This window comes from Adiantum capillus-veneris, chromosome 7 (genome assembly GCF_014529385.1).
Source record: "Adiantum capillus-veneris isolate H3 chromosome 7, ASM1452938v2, whole genome shotgun sequence".
NCBI classification, from domain to species: Eukaryota; Viridiplantae; Streptophyta; class Polypodiopsida; order Polypodiales; family Pteridaceae; genus Adiantum; species Adiantum capillus-veneris.
The window spans coordinates 35,611,638-35,630,093 of NC_140937.1; the positions used below are offsets into that span (position 1 = coordinate 35,611,638).

At 43.1% G+C, this 18,456-nt stretch overlaps 1 protein-coding gene across 3 annotated transcripts in view; it reads right to left on the reverse strand.

Moving 5' to 3' along the window:
- Positions 1–11,546, reverse strand: part of LOC147453684 (ubiquitin-like-specific protease 1C) — an 85,147-nt gene extending 73,601 nt beyond the window's left edge. Inside the window, exons 1-2 of one of the 3 annotated variants that reach the window (XM_086515796.1) lie at positions 11,208–11,546; positions 10,593–10,939 (exon numbers count right to left, since the gene is read on the reverse strand). In XM_086515796.1, the coding sequence (XP_086371922.1) occupies positions 10,593–10,939; positions 11,208–11,477 (617 nt within the window). In that variant the 5' untranslated portion in view covers positions 11,478–11,546. The remainder of the gene's footprint in view (positions 1–10,592; positions 10,940–11,207) is intronic. The other 2 variants (XM_086515797.1, XM_086515798.1) reach the window with 2 other exon arrangements.
- Positions 11,547–18,456: the final 6,910 nt, after the last annotated feature.

Sequence of the window (18,456 nt, forward strand, 5' to 3'; positions counted from 1 at the left end):
TGCAGACGTTTTCACATAGTTACGGGAGGGGGAGAAGGTAGCAGGATATTCCATACGGATGGCTACTTGATGAGGAAAACCATGTTGTGCATTACACAGCCGTTGGGGAAAAGGTTATGACTAAATGCCACCGTCCGCCTTTTACGGGTCATCGCGGCATTGCTACCACCATGAAAGGGGTAGAGAGATACTTCTTTTGGCCGAGACTCAAGAAGGATGTGGAAGAGTTTGTGCGAAGTTGCTTAGTATGCCAGAAGGTCAAGTTTGACAGGCATAAAGCACAGGGATTGTTACAGCCTTTGCCCATACCCACCCACCCCCCCCCCCCCCTCCCCCGGGAAAGTATCGCAATGGATTTCATTTTTGAAATCCCAAGAACACAGAGTGGTCACGATGGTATCTAGATTGTTATTGACAGATTTAGCAAAGAGGCTCATTTCATTCCAGTGAAGAAAACAGTCAAGCCGGATCACTTAGCGAGACTGTTTGTGGCCCAGATTTTCAGATTACATGGCATGCCTGAGACGATTGTCTCTGACAGGGACCCCAGATTTACGAGTTTGTTTTGGAAGGCAATTTGGGAGAACATTGGGACGTGGTTGCAGTTCTCGTCATCTTTCCACCCGCAGACTGACGGCAATCTGAGATTGCCAATTCAATGGTTTTGGATTTATTGAAGTCTTATATCTCAGATCAGAAGAGTCAATGGGAAAAGTATCTACCTTTGGTGAAATTTGCCTACAATAACACAATACACTCTTCGGTGGGAAAGATGCCATTTGAGATTGTTGAAGGTGCTGCGAAGGTTCCACCCTTCCTAAGCACGAAAGATAAGATTTTTGAAGCGGATGAGTATACGCGTGACTTAGACACGACTTTTGCCAAGGTCCATGAGGCTTTGCAGAAATCTCAAGAACGAGAGAGAAAGGCAGCGGATCGCCATCATCGCGATCTGAAATTGAAGGAGGATGATTGGGTTCTCTTACGTTTTGAGAAAGAAGAAGGGAAAGGAGAGGCTTAGTATGAGATACTACGAACCTTTCCAGATCTCCGAAAAGATTAATGATGTCTCCTTCCGACTGAAACTGCCGGACACGTGGAGGATTCACAATGCATTTCATGTGAGTCCCTTGAAACCTTTTAATGTGATGTGCCTGATGATGGGGAGAGCAACCTGAACTGGAGGAAAATGAGGAGATCCTTGTTCCTGAACAGATTTTGGCACATAAGGACACAAAGAATAAGGGTAAAGTAAGAAGGTCGTTCTTGGTTAAATTCAAGAACTATCCTGCATTGGATGCGAAGTGGATGGAGGAGGAGGACCTAGCAGATACTCCTCATATTGTTAACCTTTACCTTGAAGCTTTTGGTTTAGCATAGTCTATTCCAAATGGAACCTAGAATTAAGCTTGGCCGCAGATATGGTGCAGTGAGATGCACAAGAGGGGAGTTACTCCGCTCCTTTGTCAACAGATGCCTTGATTTTTAGAATACTAGAGTCATTGATGTCTCTTTGAGCTTCAGGGATACTGAGAGCTGACAATATTCTGTTGTATGACTTTATGAAATGGAATTCCTGAATATGAAACTGATTTGTTCTTGACTTGTTATTAAGTGCAGGAACTGATAGACGAAATGACTGCAGCATTTTGGTCTAATTGATCTCGAATAGACATGGTTGCAATAGGGGTTAGTCAATCGGACATCTATTAGGTCCCGACTGGATCTAGATGCGCTTGCTAGCTACATTGCCGATAAATCATGCTCTATGATCCGAATGAATGTTTAATGTCATGTGATGTCCTGTGATGTCGAGTGATGGCCTGTGATGTCGTGTGATGTGACTGTCGATTGGTACATGTGCTATATGTGTGTTCTTAGTACGTAGGTACTAACAGTCAGTGTATACCGAGACGGTTTATGGCCTCTGTCTGTTTTTGCAGGCGTAATCGAGGGCGATTACAATGCTTTCAAGAGGGGGGTATGTCACAAAGTGATGACGTGGCAGTGAAACCTTAACCCTAAAAGGTTGCAAAAACCCTAACCCTAAAAGGATGAAAACCCTAATCCTAATTCTGGAGTGCGTGGCTGCAGAAAATGCTGACATGGCAGATACTGACATGGCTGGCCTTACGGATGACACGTGGTAGCAGTACGGAACCCGTGATTTACGGCGCTGTTTGTGGAGATTTAGGGCAGCTTTTGAGCGATGCTTTTTCTACGCAATTGTTGAGAGAGAGAGATAAAACATCCTTCTGCTTTTTGTTTACAAGCAAGAGTTATTTTTCCAAAGCTTTTAAGGCTTTTGATTTTCAGCTTTTGGGCTCTGCTTTTGGCATCCCTTGTAACTTTAAATATGTGAGCAGGCCTCTCACAACTCGGTGCATCTGGACGCAGAGTCTGAGTGTGAGCGCCTGCCCGCTCTCTTGTACTTTGAACTCAAGATTAATACAAAAAGAAATACCGAAAGGGGCGCCAGTCTTTGGGGCCAATATCTCTAGGCACGGAACTCCGTCGGGCCAGTGTTGAATCAATTGTGAACTGTGAATTGTTTTGAAGTGGTTATTTGGTGCTATCGCAGTAGATTCTTGACTTGGAGTGTCCAAGTCATTTGGTGGAATTTGCCTACAACAACACGATATACTCTTCGACGGGGAAGGTACCATTTGAGATTATTGAAGGTGCTGCGAAGGTTCCACCCTCCCTAAGCACGAAAGATAATATTTTTGAAGCTAATGAGTACACGCGCGACTTAGATATGGCTTTTGCTAAGGTCCGTGAGGCTTTGCAAAAATCTCAAGAAAGACAAAAAAAGGCAACATATCACAATCGTCGCGATTTGAAATTGAAGGAGGATGATTGGGTGCTCCTACGTTTTCAGAAAACACGCCTGAGAAAGAAGAAGGGAAAGGAGAGGCTTTTTTCCAAAGCTTAGTATGAGATACTACGGGCCTTTCCAGATCTCCAAAAAGATCAATGATGTCTCCTTCCAACTGAAACTGCCCGACACTCGGAGGATTCACAATGCATTCCATGTGAGTCTCTTGAAACCTTTTAAAGGTGATGTGCCCGAAGATGGGGAACCTGATGAGCAACCCAAAGTGAGAGAAAACTAGGAGGTCCTTGTTCCTGAACAGATTTTGGCACATAAGGACAGAAAGAATAAGGGTAAAGTGAGAAGGCGGTTCTTGGTTAAATTCAAGAACTATCCTGCATTGGATGCGAAGTGGATGGAGGAGGAGAACCTCCTCAGATTGTGAAACTTTACCTTGAAGCTTTTGGTTTAGCATAGTCTATTCCAAATGGAACCCCGAATTCAGCTTGGCCAGAGATCTGGTGCAGTGGGTTTGCACAAGAGGGGAGTTACTCCGCTCCTTTGTCAACAGATATACCTAGATGAATCCAGGATAAGCCCAAATTCACCCTTAAAAGGAAAGTGCAAGGTATAGACCCATGGTAGTCACCCACAAGACAATATAACCATCAGCTCCATCATGCATAGTATTGACTAAATACCACGACATCCTTTGTCAACAGATGCCTCGATTTTTGAATACTAGAGTCACTGACGTCTCTTTGAGCTTCAGGGATACTGAGAACTGACACTATTCTGTTGTATGACTTTATGAAAAGGAATTCCCGAATATGAAACTGATTTGTTCTTGACTTGTTTTTATTGCAGGGACTGATACACGAAATTACTGCAACATTTTGATCTAATTGATTTCGAATAGACATGGTTGCAATAGGGATCAGTCAATCGGGCATCTATGAGGTCTTGAGTGGATCTAGATGCGGTTGCTAATTGCATTGCCGATAAATCATGGTCTGAGATCTGAATGAATGTTGAATGTGATTTGTCATGTGATGTCCTGTGGTGTCAAGTGATGTCCTATGATGTCGTCTGATGTGATTGTCGATTGGTACATGTGCTAGATGTCTGTTCCTAGTGCGTCGGTACTAACAATCAATGTTTGCTAAGACAGTTTATGGCTTCTTTCTGTTTTGCAAGCGTAATAGAGGGCGATTACAATGCTTTCAAGAGGGGGGTATGTCACAAATTGGTGACGTGGCTGCCCAGTACACACACATTCCCCTTTTGGCATGGAATAGTCCCGGTGGACAGACAAGCCCGATAAAATGCTGACGTGGCATGGCTATACGGCAATCTCCCCGCAAAATGCGGCGCGATTCACAAAGCAGCATATGGAAAGCAGGGCTGCAGCCTACGCAAAAAGCATTGGCTGCTTTTGGGCTACGCAAGCATGGCTGGAAATCTTACGCTAAGGCTGCTTTATTGAACGCAATTAGCAAGCTTTTGGCTGCGTAATTTGGCTACGCAAATTAAGAGAGAGGGAGAGAGCTCTTTTGCTTTATTCTACAAAGAGAATCATAGAGAGAGAAAGAGGGCTCTTTTGAGTTATTTTAAAAGCTTTTATGGACAGCTTTTGGGGCTCTGCTTTTGACATCCCTTGTAACTTATTTATTAGTGGTTTGGGCTCTCACTTCTCAGAGCATCTGGACGCACAGTTTGAGAGTGAGTCCCGCCTACTCGCTTGTACTTTGAGTTGCAGATTAATACAAAAAGAAATACCGAAAGGGGCGCCAATCTCGAACTCCGCCGGGCCAGTGTCGAATCAATTGTGAACTGTGAACTGTTTTGAAGTGATTATTTGTGGTGTTGCGGTAGATTCTCGACTTGGAGTGTCCAAGTCTGTTACACATGTTGATGTGGCACTTGTTCAAAATCCCATGATTTGCATTGTTGTGATGATGTGGCAAGCTGTACAAATTTCCCCGACTCACGTTGCTTCTAGCTTTTCGCAATTGCGTTAGCTTTAAATCAAATATTGGAAAGTCGACTAGCTTCTGTCCCTTGAAAAGTGTTTCTAGTCCTTCATAATTCCATTGATCTTGCGCTTCGCGGCTCGATCAATTTTCTCCGATATCAAGAGAGAAGACTTCGTATCATATTTCGCCTTCGCTTTCAATTTCATTGCCGATTAGAGAGGAGGCTTGGCAACCTTCAACCACCTCTCATAGAATTCTGAGATCCGTTGATCCTTCAAATATTTTACGTGGTTAGGATCCTTCGATTAATTTATAAGTCACTTTGCACAGGTGATAACTTGCAGGTTTCTGTCACGTGCACATCTAACCCTATGTGTACGTGGACAAGCTACTTCATGACAAGGGTTCAATCAACCTAGCTTAAGAAGTGTTCTGGCACTTTTGTGAGTCTGTTCGCAGACCATGCATGTCCAGGCACTTAGAGTAGATGCATATTCTCTGGTTGCACACGGCATGATCATCAGATTACCATCTAAATCCATCAAGAGCATTTTACAATGCACAGAACCTATTTTTCCTATTTTAGCCATTTTTCACTTAATATTTTTAAGTGACTTTTGTTGGAAAACTGGGTAGGGCAATTTACCCAAGCCACTATATAAGAAAAGCTAGTGCTAGCACTTTCTGGTAGAAGAGACAGCAAGAACCAAGTGTTCAACAGGCACCTTCTCAACAAGACCTCCCCGGTAGGCCAACCTAGCGTTTTCCAACCAACAAACCAAAGATCAAGCCTAGCGTTTTTGGATCCTTCTACAAGCGCCAACAGCCAACAAAGAAGCGAGCGTTTTTGCAGTTGCTGAAAATTGCGTTTTTCAGCCCTACTATCCAACGTTTCCGACAGACGAAACCAGCGTTTTCAGCCAACTGTCGTTCTCGTCGTCGCCCCCCTCGTCGTCACCGACTTAGAACCTCATTGCATCTTAACGTCAAGAACTTGTATCAGATTGTGCAATCAATAGCATTGTCATGTGACACATCCAACCCTATGTGTCCGTGGACAAGCTACAGCATGATAGATTCAGTTTAGTCAAGTCAGTCTAGACTAGGAAGTGATCAGACACTTTTGTGAGTCTGTTCGCAGACCATGCATGTCCAGACACTTAGATTAGATGCATATCCTCTGGTTGCACACAGCATGATCATCACATTTCCATCAGAACCCATCGGGAGCATTTTTACAGTGCATAGACATATTTTCCCTATTTTTGACATTTTTCACTTATTTATTAAGTGACTTTTGTTGGGAAACTAGGTAGGGCAAATTCGATAAGATAATACATAAGAAAACCTAGCGCTAGCATTTTTGGCAGAAGAGGCAGCAGGAGAGTTCAACAAGAAACTTCTCAGCAAGACCCCCACAGAGGCCTAGCGTTTTTGCAAGAGACAGCAATACCTAGCGTTTTTGGATTCAAGACCAGCCCTTGCGTTTTGCACAGCAGATCAGCCCCGACGACAACAGAAGACAGCAAATTCCCTAGCGTTAGCAAATTCCATAGCGGATAACAGTTTTCAGCTCTCGCGTTTTTGCATCAGCCTGAGACCATCAACGTTTTTGCATATCTTCGCAACAAGACCTCAGTTAGCATAGCGTTTTCAGTTTTCAGCAGTCAGTATCCGCAGTAGAACCCCGAACCTTGCAGATCTCACCTTCCCGTAGCAGATCCTCGCCGCACGGTTAGATCCATCGAAGTTTGTAATTTCAACCCGAAAAACGCAGATTTCAGCATCTACGTTTTCAGCGCGTCGTCATCGTCGTACCATCGTCACCGACATAGAGTCAAAATTCAGCAGAATAAGATTTGCAGATTTCAGCCATTAGCATTTTCAGATTTCAGCTCGTCTCGTCGTCCTCCACATCGTCGGCAAGTCCAAGCATTGTAGAGATTTGTGCAATCAATAGTAGACCGCTCTCGCCATAGAGAGTGCGAGAGTGGGGCCTTCGGAGGAGGGTTTTGACAACATTCTGGTGTCGTATTCTTCTTTCTCTATCTCTCAGTCTCAGCACCTTCATTCACATCACAATGTTCAGTCACTTTGTTTGTGTCCATTGCACTCTCTCACTAAAGGAACGGAAGGCTCTCCCTTCTGTAAGTAAAAGGAACCTTGAGCACAGTTCGGAGCACTCATCTTGAGCAAAGTTCAACATTCACTTCCGCTGCACCTTACAAGCATAGACTTCTCTTACCATCGGGAGAGGAGCCCTTGGAGGAGGGTTTGACAACTTTTCTGGTGTCGTATTCTTTTCTCTCTTTATCTCTCAATCTCAGCACCTTCATTCACAGTGTTTACCACTTTGTTTGTGATCATTTACACTCTCTCACTAAAGAATGGAAGGCTCGCATTTATTCTAAGAAAGGTCATTGTTTTCATTGTCACATCAAGGGTCATAAAAAGAACATGTCCTAAGCTTGAATCTGATGAATCTAAAGAACCCACAGAACCCACTTCCTCTATCAATGCAATAAATGAGAACAGGAGTGTGACCCAAGTTTCTCATGATCCTCCCATTGATGAGTCTCTCATTAAGTATTATGGTCATGTGAAGGGTCACCGTTTTGTCATATTGTTTGATCCAGGTAGTATGCATGATGTGATTAGTGACTCTTGTCGAACGAGCCCGCTTGGAGATTAGTAAGACATCTCCTTTCGAGGTGTCGGGCTTCGCCCCCGGTATGGACTCTCTCATCACGCAAGAGTGCCTTGATGTTTTGTTCATTGTTCAGCAAGCGTCCTTCCGCAGAAAATTTGTAGTCTCTCCTCTTTCAGGATGTGATATGCTTTTGGGCTCTATGGTTTCGTGAGCATAACCCTCTCATTGATTGGGCGGAAAATACGTTCACTTTCAATGCCAAAAGTGACTCTCCCATTGTCATTCGTGGAGAGCAAGTTGTTCATTATTCATCTCTCATTTCTAATGTGCAGGCGAAGAGATGAATAATGACTATAGACGAAGTTGAAGCATTGAAGGAGCCATAGATGACTGTCGCTTTCGACGAAGCCCAAAGAAGCAAGCGTTGCAGACCTTTATGGAGTTCAACTATCGTATGACCCACGTATCAGAGTGGGCCAACGAAGAGTCCTCTCCAGGATTCCAGACGTTGTTGGCGATCTCCCTTGACGCAATACAATTTGGTACCAACATCTCACTTTGAAAAGGAGGGGATGTCACGTGCACATCTAACCCTATGTGTACGTGGACAAGCTACTTCATGACAAGGGTTCAATCAACCTAGCTTAGGAAGTGTTATGACACTTTTGTGAGTCTGTTCGCACCCCGTGCATGTCCAGGCACTTATAATAGATGCATATCCTCTGGTTGCACACAGCATGATCATCAAATTACCATCAGAATCCATCAAGAGCATTTTACAGTACACAAAACCTATTTTCCCTATTTTAGCCATTTTTCACTTAATAATTTTAAGTGACTTTTGTTGGAAAACTGGGTAGGACAATTTTCCCAAGCCACTATATAAGAAAAGCTAGCGCTAGCACTTCTAATAGAAGAGGCAACAGGAACCAAGTGTTCAACAGGCACCTTCTCAGCAAGACCTCCCTAGCAAGCCAACCTAGCGTTTTCCAGCCAACATACCAAAAATCAAGCCTAGCGTTTTGGATCCTTCTACAAGCGCCAACAATCAACAAAGAAGCAATCGTTTTCCAACCTACTGAAATAGCAATTTTCAGCCATGCTGTCCAACGTTTCCAACAGACAAAACCAACGTTTTTCAGCCCTACTGTCTAGCGTTTCCAACAGCCGAAACCAACGGTTTCAACCCTTGAAACCAGCGATTTCAACCAGCCGTCGTTCTCGTCGTCACCGCCCTCGTCTTTACCGTGGTCACCAACTTAGAACCTCATTGCATCGTAGCGTCAAGAACTTGCATCAGCATCTTGTATCAAATTGTGCAATCAATAGCATAGACTTCTCTTGCTGTCGAGAGAGGGACCCTTGGAGGAGGGTTTGACAACTTTTCTGGAGTCGTATTCTTCTCTCTCTATCTCTCAATCTCAACACCTTCATTCACAGTGTTTACCACTTTGTTTGTGATCACTTACACTCTCACTAAAGGAACGGAAGACTCTCTCTTCCGTAAGTAAAAGGAATCCTTGAGCACAGTTCGGAGCACTCAACTTGAGCAAAGTTCAACATTCACATCCGCTGCACCTTACAGTTTCGCCAAAGATCTACAAGTTGTGGATTCTCTATCAAGGATTCTTCGAGTTCATGATCAAACTCTTCAACTGAACTATCAATGTTAGAATCTCCTTTGCCATTGAGTTCTTCTTCCCACATAACTGTAGGTGGGATGGCTTCCAATCATGCTCGGATTCTCTGTCAAAATCCATGTCGTGTGTTATAAAGTGTAAGACCGACTCCTCCAAAACAAGGCGGTAATTCCACAACAGCACACTAACAAGTCTGAACAACTTACACTAGAACTTCGAAACAAAGTGTAGCAACAATACGAAGTGGCGGAGTTCCACTTCTAGATGCTCTGACCCCAAATTTTGGCGCCCCTTTTCGTACTTCTTTTAATATTAAAAATCAAAGAAAACAACTGACAGAGTCTACTCTGTAACTATGCACCATGCACTGATCTACCAAAGCAAACTCCCGAGGCTCATATTTATAGGCACTTGTACAAAAGCAAAAGCTTATCACCCTACTAAAAGTTGTATGGGCTAAAGGCTAACGCACCAAAAGCAACATCATCCATTGCTTTTAGCCGTAAAAGCTATCACGTCATTACATTCATAAAGCCCCGCAATTTCTACCACGATTCACAACAAAAAATCTAGGTTGTATCATACGGTGCCATGTCAACAATTAGCTCAGCTCTTTCATTCAGTCAATTGGTGGCTTGGCACATCATCATTTTGTAACAACAAACATCACATCTTTAAGAAGTGCAACATTGATATCAAATCAATTAAAACCCCAATGGCATCAAGTCATTTAAACTTTAAAGTCTAAATAAATTAAATAGCCGGATCTATTTGTGTTTGCCAATCTTCTACTACCACTTTGACCGAATGAGCATTGAAATCACTTAAAGAGGATCCCTGACACAAACATTGATGAAGCCCCAACATACGACACTAGGACAAAACTAAGGCACTACATCCTAGACGCCAAACAAATAAAATGGGTGAAATGTATATGTAGACTCTAAATGACAAGAGTAAGCAATGCAACCTAAATGACATCATTTAGCAATGATGCAACGTCGAACATGTTGTTCACAAAGGGGCCCTAGGCTTAGCCCGTGTGAGTGCATTTATGAATCTATGATATAACTTCTCAATTAGTTGTTGTTTTGATCTACAACAATGCCATTGACGACCCATCCCACAACTACGGTCATGCTCATGGATGTCACTAACTTTAGCTCTTGAAAACGTCTTGCACTTCTCTTCTACTCTTGCACACAAAGTGAACCACTTACTACATAACAAAGGCCACCTTGCAAATCAAGGAATAATCACTCAACCCTTCGTCTATTCAAGGACCTTCACAGAAATCCCATCCAATAAAATGTGCCACCGTACACTCACTATTAGCTAGACCAACTCCCAAATCAAGGGATAATCAAGCAACCCTTCATCTATGCAACAATCTTCACAGAAATCCTATCCAAAAAAATCTGCTTTTGTAAACTCACAATTAGTTACGATGACACTCACATTGTCATTGGACAAAATAAAAGGAGATCAAAACTAAAAGCCATGTAGCTTACTTGCAGCTTGAGCAATGAAAGGACCCGTCCACTTCATTACTTTGAGACTTAACAGCTTGACGACACCCAGAGCAAACTTTGATATCCACAATGTGTGGGCTGCTGTCAAGATATTGAATCTCATTTGCCTCCTCCTCCTTCGATAGAGCTGGGGATGGCAATGCATCTTCTTTGTCACAATCCACCGCAATTGTTGGGTAAACTTTCTTTGAGGAAGGTTTTGGTAGCTGCCGGCCAGACATGGAGAACTCAGTTTCTAAATCAAAGACTTCAGGCCTTTTCTTTGCTGACTCTGGTTCAGGACGGAGTCTTTCAACTGCTTCAACGGGCATCACAAGATTCTCTGTCTGGCCGCAAATGCACATGATGACAAATAAGTCAGTAAGGGTGCTCATGTGTATACTGAGATTTACTTTCAGCAAGGAAAAACCCAGCACCAATGAAAAAATAGCCACTTTCACTAGATGACCTGGCAAGGAGGAGAGAATACAGGCAAAAACTAGAACGCAGAAGTGTGAAACATCACAATCGCAGTACACTCTCTCTCTCTCTCTCTTTCTCTCTCTCTCTCTCTCTCTCTCTCTCTCTCTCTCTCTCTCTCTCTCTCAATTCAACCTCTTTGCAAGAACGCCTGCGTGCAAGTTCATCCCCGTATGCAAGGAGCAAGTGGCGAAGCTTGGCATTGTCATCTTTCATAGAAAACTGTTTCAGGTGGCGACGATAGCGGTTGATGCCATCTTCAAGCTCGAAGATGGAGAGGGAGGTGAGGTCGACCTTGTCAGCTCGGGAAGGAGAGGAAGGCGAAGAAGACGTGCAGCCCTGGTTTCGATCGGGCCTCACCATCTCCAAGTCGAGAGAGCCCTCATGGCTCTCCATTCTCTGCATGCGCTCCTCCAAACTCAGAAGAGGAGCTCAAGAACATACGCCTCTACATAGGGTCCGCTACTATCATGTCAATTTATGGTTTACAGTATGACATTATTAACCCCATGTATGATTAAAGGGCAGGTCTTAAATGAACCCTCTCACGTGGGATCTACAACGGGCATTAAGCGCGCAGATCTGCGGCGCTTGAGCGACGTGAGTGGCTACAAACCGAGAAAATCACACCACATATTGAATCACCCTCCCTCATGTAGGACATTTAATTGAAAACATCCCACAACAAATCGTGTTGAAGGGAAAAGTAAAAGTTGTGAATGAAAACAAGTGATAAAATCACGAGGCCTGCCAATGAAAAGGGTACATCAATCTAAGCTAGCTTTACCAATAAAATTTCATTGACCTTAAGGCTTTTTTCTCACAAATGTTGTCCTTTGTTGACGATCAAACCAAGGTTTGATGAGATGATAAATCAACACATTGGTTGTTGTTTGAATGAATCAAGGCCGATGAAGACAATCATCTCTATTTAATGTTCTCAATTGGAGTTTATGGAGTTCCAAATCAAGAGACAATGGCGATGAGTTTTGATCTCTGTTTTGCAAGGGCACATCAATCTAAGCTAGCTTTACCAATAATATTTCATTAACCTTAAGGTTTTTTTCTCGCAAACGTTATCCTCTGTTGTTGACGATCAAACCAAGGTTGATGAGATGATAAATCAACACATTGGTTGTTGTTTGAATGGATCAAGGCCGATGAAGACAATCATCTAAATTTAATGTTCTCAATTGTAGTTTATGGAGTTTCAGATTAAGAGACAATGGCGATGAGTTTTGATCTTTGTTTAATGTTCTCAATTGGAGTTTTATGGAGTTCCAGATCAATGGCAATGAGTTTTGATCTCTATTTTGCAAGTGCTTACATGGGTACACCATATAAACCAGCCGATGTCTTGAAAACCCAATAACAAATTATGCATGATATAAATGTACTTGATAGCTTGTTGAACCGAATATTGTTTCTTAAGTTTTTAAAAACTATCAAAATTTTTAGTAGCATCACTACTCATTACCATACACTTATTCTGATAATTAAGCACCAACAAGCTGGAATTCTTGATGTATATTTGAGTACCTGCATGGTCACCTCCTCCATGATCATCACATTGCAACAGTAACTCCCTTGGGCATAGAGAATGTTGGTCGCATTGTGGGTCACTTGGAAGGAATGTCTAGGAAGACAATCGCATGTGATCTGCAAGTACTAAAACGTTTCACATTGATTGTCCCCATGATCTACTTGCAAAAGTTATGGATCTAGTCCCTCATATGTGTGCCTCTCATTCATAAGTTGCATCACCTAGCCTACCAACTTCGCATCATCAAAAAAATCCTTGTTTGTAGATCGCTTCCCTGGTGAGTAGCTCTATAATGATCACCCCAAATGAGAGATGCCCCCTTTGAAAGTGCACCAAATTTTTGGTAGTAATCTCGAGACACATAGCCAGCCCTTGCCAATATGCTCACACTCAAGCTAGTTTCCAATGCACTTATTAGCCTTGCCATGCCAAAGTCCAACACCCTAGCCTCAAGATTTTTGTCAAACAATACGTTGTTGGACTTTATGTCCCTGTGGATTATATGGAGCAATCATGTGTACAACTACTCACATATCCCTCAAATGTCTTAATTTTGGCATATCGACACAAGGTGTGAGGAGTTCACCACATAGATCTAGGTTGTGTTCAAAACCTGCTGAAGAAGTAATTCTCAGCTACGCAGCTGAAGGGATTGGGACGAAGATGTAGTTGTTAGACACATCAATTTGAACCTGAAAGGAGCAATTGGTAGCCTCCTTTAAGCTTGATATAGGAGAGGTCTTGAACTCCTATGGTTCTAAGATGCATTAAACTCAATATAGGGATGGCACCCAAGAGCAAGTTGAGCCCTAGTCTCGACAAGTGAGATAACTCATATCTTTGGTATGTTTCCTTCACATCTGGTGAGCAGGCCTTCCCTTAGCGTCTACTGAAAAAATAACTCAAAGCTTTTGCTCTAGAGACAGAAGCGTGCAAGCTGACACTACAGAGAGAGAGAGAGAGAGAGAGAGAGAGAGAGAGAGAGAGAGAGAGATGGAACATGAATGCTCAAAATAGGCAGAGAAAGATGAGAGAGATCTTTCAACATATTGCTAATAGGTTGTTATATTTTTTTGGGGAGTTATACTTTAATTAGTGAGTAACTTTAATGTAGACCCATAGTCTTCCAGGGAATCCCGAACCACTACAAAAAAAAGGTAGACCCATAGTCTACTAGGTCTACGTTCGAAACACAATTAATTTGTTATAAACGACACTCGACACACCATTGGCCTCGCCTCTCTCTTTGTCTCTGTGAACCGGACCAACCAAAGCAAGAAAAATCCATCTCTCTTTGTGCTAACTCGTCCTCAAACATGTCATCTCATTGTGCTAACTCGTCCTCAAACATGTCATCTCATTGTGTGTGTCTGATGTGTTGCGTTGGGAGAGACCGCACAGACAATGGCTCTATCTCCGCTTCTCACTCTCCTGCACCATCCCAGTTTTGTTGAGGGTGCATGCATACAAGACCTCGAACATAGTTGGCCCAAGACTTGCCCCATTCAACTCACACTCTTCAACTGCTTTGCTCCTCTTTGCAATGCAGCAGCTCTCGACCAATCTTGCACTCCTGGGCCTGCCTTGCGGACCTTTGCGAGAGTGAGAGACAAATAGGCATCTTGGCATCCTATATGCCATTACGACAACAAGCAGCAAGAAAAAATATCACTTTGTCTCAGCGATTAGATCGACACACATCACCTCCCTCTCTCTTCTCCCTCTCTCTTCTCCCTCGCTCTCTCTTTTGCACGTACCATACACTATTTTTTTCTCCTCAACAAAGGTACCTCAGCATCTACAAATATTTTACTTAATGAAGCATCTCAAACAGGATTGTCGCTTAATAAAGCAACTCGAACAGGATTGTGCATTGCTCTATTAATGAAAATCACTAGTGTGGATATTTTGTCATTTTTTGAAAGGGTAAAAAACGAAGAAGTGGCACGTGAGAGAGAGAGAGAGAGAGAGAGAGAGAGAGAATTTTTTTTCTATGTGCGATCATTTCACTATAGCTGCGATTGCAAGAGAAACCTCGGATGGTGGCCCTCAGGATGCTACCTTAAGTTACGAGGTATGGTGAAGTCACTAGTGAAGCTATAAATGCTCTCAAAATTATGCAATCTTTGGACGTTTGGTCATGCTCTGGAACTTATGCAAATGGTGAAGGAGCGCCCAGATGCCATCTTGTGGTGAAGGCATTGTTGTGGATGCTTGCAATGTGTGGTGTTGGGTGGATCTAAAGCAGAGAGAGAGAGAGAGAGAGAGAGAGAGAGAGAGAGAGAGAGAGAGAGAGAGAGAGAGAGAGAGAGAGAGAGATTTTTGTTGTTTGCATCGTGGCAAGTTGAGTTGGAGGGCAGGGGGTGCATGCTTGTAGAGAGGAGGGCAACACTGCAAACGGAGATGCCATCTGCGATGGTGAAGGCTTGCAGAGAGGAGGGCTACGAAGGGGAGGGAGGCCCTGCTTGCAGTGGATGATTATTGATGGGTTCCATTAGACGTAAACCCTATAGACTTGGCAATGTCAACCTCTTCTTGTAGGATCACATAGGAGCCTCTTTTTGTGTGCAAGTCTGCGCTCGATACGACAGAGATGAGAGTTGTGTGGGTGTCGTTCATGTGAGCAAGATGAGGGTAGGAGAGAGTAGGCGATAGGAGTGACTAGGAGAGGTTGGGGCAAAGGAGGGTGGCAGAGGAAGGGGGGAGGAACTTTAGGGAAGGGGGTGTTAGGAAATAAGACGTAGCTAAATAGATAATTGAGTAGATTACTTAATGGAGAGAGACAGATTTATATACACGAGATTATAGAGTAGAGAGAGAGAGAGAGTACACACGATATATGTAACATTTAATGGCCTAAAATCTGATGTGTAGCGGAAATTAGCATGAACATAGTGAGCATTTCATTAGAGTTGATTCCTAATGAGAATTACAAGAGTGCTTGGGTGGAGAGAGCAACAAAAAGCATAACACCTAGTTAGATAGCATCGACAATACTTTCAAAAGAGAGAGCAATTAAGCTATTGACAACAGTTGAGGACCGGATTTGCATGGAGCCGGTCCCCCCTCCAAAAGGCTTTGTATTATGGTTTCTCCCATCAAGAGAGACATTGTACAATACAATTCTTTGTGTTCCTTCAAGACGAGCTAGTGCAATGAAGATGGAAGCTTCATACACCAAGCAAAACACTTAATCAAACACAACTTGAATTATCCCCGTTCTCAAACCCAAGACCTCACACACCTTCGAAGATGGTGAGAGCTAGCAGGGTATGAGAGTAGATTGAGAGGAAAAAGAAGTATCTTACGAGAAAGAAGTACATCTCCTCACATAATCACTCATATTAGCATAGCTTAGCTTAGTAATTAGCTTGGTAGAGAAGATGAGCATGCATTGAAGCTTGGCTCTTGGTTGGATTTGCATCCACATGCCAAGAGAGTGTTGATGTAGGCTTCTATCTCACAAGCTTGGAGTAGGTGATGAGCTCTCCATTAAAGCTTGGGAGGAGATAGAGTATTTTCCCTTCACACATGGTCAAGTGTGAGAGTGTGTGTGTCAATGCCAAGCAAAAATCAGCCCCCCTCTCTCTCTTGGGCGAGCCCTAGCTGCTAAGTTAGTCTGGCTTTTGCCTCATTGGACCTCCCCAGGTCAAGCCAATAGGGATTAAGCAGCATAAGTGATAGCCTTCTGACATGTGTCCCCCTTTCCCCTTTTGTGAGAGCTTTAGATAATTAAATAATTAAACTAAACTCTCATTGGACCCCTTTGCCTCCTGGCCAATAGGAATCAGGCAAGCCATGGGGCTCCTGAATGCTCATTGGACCCCTTGGGAGACTGCCCAATAGTCTTCTAGGACACTTAATTCTTATTGGTTTCTTTTATTAAATGTTTTTAAATTAATTAAACTAGATTTACTCTAGCCTAATTCTCATTGGTCCACTTCAAGGGTCTTCCAATAGGAATTGGGCATACCTTGTGGGCATCTGGCCTAGGGAGCTGACATGTGTCCCTCATTCCCTTTGTGTAAAGGGAGCCTGTGTGTGTGTGTGTGTGGCTTTCTCTCTCATCCCCTAGCTTTGGGGCTCGCCCCCTCCCATGTAGGGATGTAGAAAGACTTTTTGGGCACACACTAAGCATCCAATTTTCCCTAAGGTTGACCTTTGGACACAACCTTTGAATTTTGGAACCTTAGCATTTTGGAAGTCTTAATGGGCTGAACCTTAGGGTCTTTTTAGCCCGTTGTTTCACATGGCTCTTTTGCAGATGGCCCCCCCTTTGGATCCCTATTTTCCCTCCTTTGGATCCCTACTGTGGCCGGTCTGCTAACTTAACCAATATTCTAGCTTTTTCTCCCTTGGCACTTCCCCACATTAAATGATCAGTTTAATATGAGAAAATCATTTAGGAGAATTAGATATTGATTATTATGACATTACCTCTCTCTTGAAATCATAGTCGTCCTCGACTATGGTGTAGAGAAGATAAAGCATATGCATGAGTCCTTTTCTTAGCGGGTAGAGGATCCCTATGTTACCCTACGACATCATTCCATAATGGATGACTCGTCCATTTGGCGCTTGAGAGCCTGAGGCTGCCGCAAGCATGTCTGCACATTAGTCCTATCAGTCTTCCATAGTAGAGTGACAAGCTCTACTTGGTGTTCGGGAGACGTTGTCTCCGCAAACTTGATCTAAGCATGCATACTACTTCATTTTTGTGCACAAATAAAGAAAAAGAGAGTCTTATAAGACAAAAATTTTTGTTCATTTTTAACATTTTGTACATTTGCTTACTCTTGGGAAGCATTGTAAGCATTGACAAGGTTTAGGTTATCCTTTAATTGTATGCCTTGCATCCATCTAGCATCTTCAAAAGGATAATTCTTAAACTTAATAAGATATCGTCGGATAGTCTTACCGCCTCTTAATACCTTGTCTTCATGTCGGAGAATGGACTCGGGCTGCAGCACCTCGTCGTGGTCCTCGATCTCCGGTGGGTCTTCAATAGTTGGTTCTTGAGGTGGCTCTCCTTTGTAAGGCTTTAAGAGGCTCACATGAAAAGCATTGTGTATGAGCCAATGATTGGGCAACTTAAGTTGATAGGCCATCTCATTGATTGGCCTAAGAATCTGGAAGGGACCATAGTACCTTTTTGCTAGTTTAGCATAGTACTTTTGGTGGCCCGTAGGATTCTTGCCCGTCGTGTGCCTTAATCGAGCCTTGGGAAACTTTAACAAGACCCAATCGTTTTCTTTAAAGGCTTGGGCTCTTCTGTGCTTGTCAGCAGCAGCCTTTTGCCTTTGCTGTGAGATAGAGATAGCATCCTTAATCTTTTGGAAAGATTCTTGTAGGTCTCGGCTATACTCATCTGCAGCGAAGATCTTCCCATGTACCTTAAGTAGCAAGGGACTTTTTGATCTTCCCTCAATTACCTCGAAAGGTGCTTTTCCTGTAGAAGTATGTACAGTGTTATTGTAAGCATACTCTACTAAGGGTAAGTACTTCTCCCATTGGGATCTTTGATCTACTTCCGTTACATAGGCTTTTAGTAGATCGAGAATAGTTAGGTTAGCTATTTCACTTTGGCCATCAGTTTGTGGATGATAGGCCGAAGAGAAGTTTAGCCTTGTTCCTAAATTCTCAAAGAGACCCTTCCAGAAATTACTGGTCATTCTAGGATCTCTATCCGACACTATGGACATTGGCAAGCCATGGTACTTGAAAATTTGTGAAATGAAGAGGGTTGCCATTTGATGGGCTTTGATAGTCTTTTTGACAGGTATAAAATGAGCTTGTTTACTGAACCTGTCTACTATCGTCCATATTCCCGTATTCCCATGG